General features: G+C 40.8%; 1 protein-coding gene across 1 annotated transcript in view; it reads right to left on the reverse strand.

Moving 5' to 3' along the window:
- LOC109536651 (WD repeat-containing protein 48) overlaps positions 1–1,347 on the reverse strand; it is a gene marked incomplete in the record, with an annotated part of 3,510 nt that overhangs the window by 771 nt on the left and 1,392 nt on the right. The window contains 7 exon segments of the mRNA XM_048670115.1: positions 1–196; positions 253–467; positions 523–636; positions 695–895; positions 951–1,055; positions 1,112–1,208; positions 1,259–1,344. Coding sequence (XP_048526072.1) covers positions 1–196; positions 253–467; positions 523–636; positions 695–895; positions 951–1,055; positions 1,112–1,208; positions 1,259–1,344 — 1,014 coding nt within the window.

Consider the following 1,347-nt stretch of genomic DNA (forward strand, 5'->3'; position numbering starts at 1 on the left):
ATCTGGTTTCAATAAATTAGCAGGCACACACGAGTGGGGTTTTAGGTAGAATTGCACTTTGGTGAACTTAGTAGTGCAGTTATCCTCGATATTGGAAATAACCCAAGTTGGCACAGTTTCATTCAGCAAGGCGGTTTCTGTTTCTCCGGGAGTGTCGCCAACTAAAACTCTGTAAAGCGTTCTGCCGCCTATTTCACTGAAAAAATGTTATTTATTAATAAAAGTTTTGCATGTTTCTTGGAAAGTCCCTGCCTTAGAATTAAAGGAATGTATTTTGGAACAGTGAAGTGAAGTCGGCTCTCCTGATCAGGCTGCAGCCCTCGATAATGCTCAAACAAGGCATGCAGAAGCAACTTTCCATAATTCACTTTGTGATCTGGCTCCGGATGGTCAATGCCGGCATCCTTGGCAGAAACCCACGCAGCAAAACAGTCGACTTCGTCTTGCCCCAAATGAATCGTCAACATCTAACGAACACTTAACATAAAACAACGGCTGATTGAATAGGCGAGTTGAACTCACCCCTGTTTTCAGATCTGTGGTAAACCAATTGGGCACATATAGCAACTTTCCCGAATTCCTCACATTGATTTCGTTCTGGTAGTTGACTGGGCCTAAACTTTCCACCTTGATGGCCTACAATAACAGATAAATTTTTGTTCATTTTGCCCCTTATAGGCACAAAATTGCTTACCCGCAGCACGTCGTATAAAAATACATTCCCATTGGAATCTTTGGTCAGAATGTGCCTTTTGTCGTTCAAAATGGTCGCTTTCACAGTCGAAGCGTCACCAGGTATAACAGAAATTGGTTGTCGTGAAAGGGGAATATCGTCACTAAAATGTTTCTCACTTGGCAATTTCCAGCATCGTACCGTTGAATCTGATGTGGACACCTATTGAAATTAATTGCTGCAATAAATTGCTTGAGCACGGTTTTCTCCTATTTACCCAAATTCCTTGCTGATCAGCTGTAAAGCACATTTTTAACACGGGGGCCTCCTCAGTGCAAACCAACACAGAATTCTGGACGTTTTTCAGATCAGTCATTATGACCTAAAACCAAAATATATATAGAAATCAAAGCTTAAATGTGGTATTTGATTGCTCACTTTTTTATCCCGTCCGCCAGATATTAAATAGGTAAAATTTTCCGTTGCTAAGAGCGCCCAAACTGCTTCTGTATGCAGCAATATTGTTTGTATGCATCTAAAAGCGAATAATTTATTTTCCTGTTTCGAGAGTAAAATAAAGCCTACCTTTGCTGTCCAATGTTCCAAATTTTAATCGAACCATCACTGCTTCCTGAGATACACTGCGTTCCATCTCTTGATACCACCAAAGCCTT

Source organism: Dendroctonus ponderosae, unplaced genomic scaffold, assembly GCF_020466585.1.
Source record: "Dendroctonus ponderosae isolate FM_Combo_2020 unplaced genomic scaffold, Dpon_F_20191213v2 Dpon_F_20191213_1, whole genome shotgun sequence".
Classification (NCBI taxonomy): domain Eukaryota; kingdom Metazoa; phylum Arthropoda; class Insecta; order Coleoptera; family Curculionidae; genus Dendroctonus; species Dendroctonus ponderosae.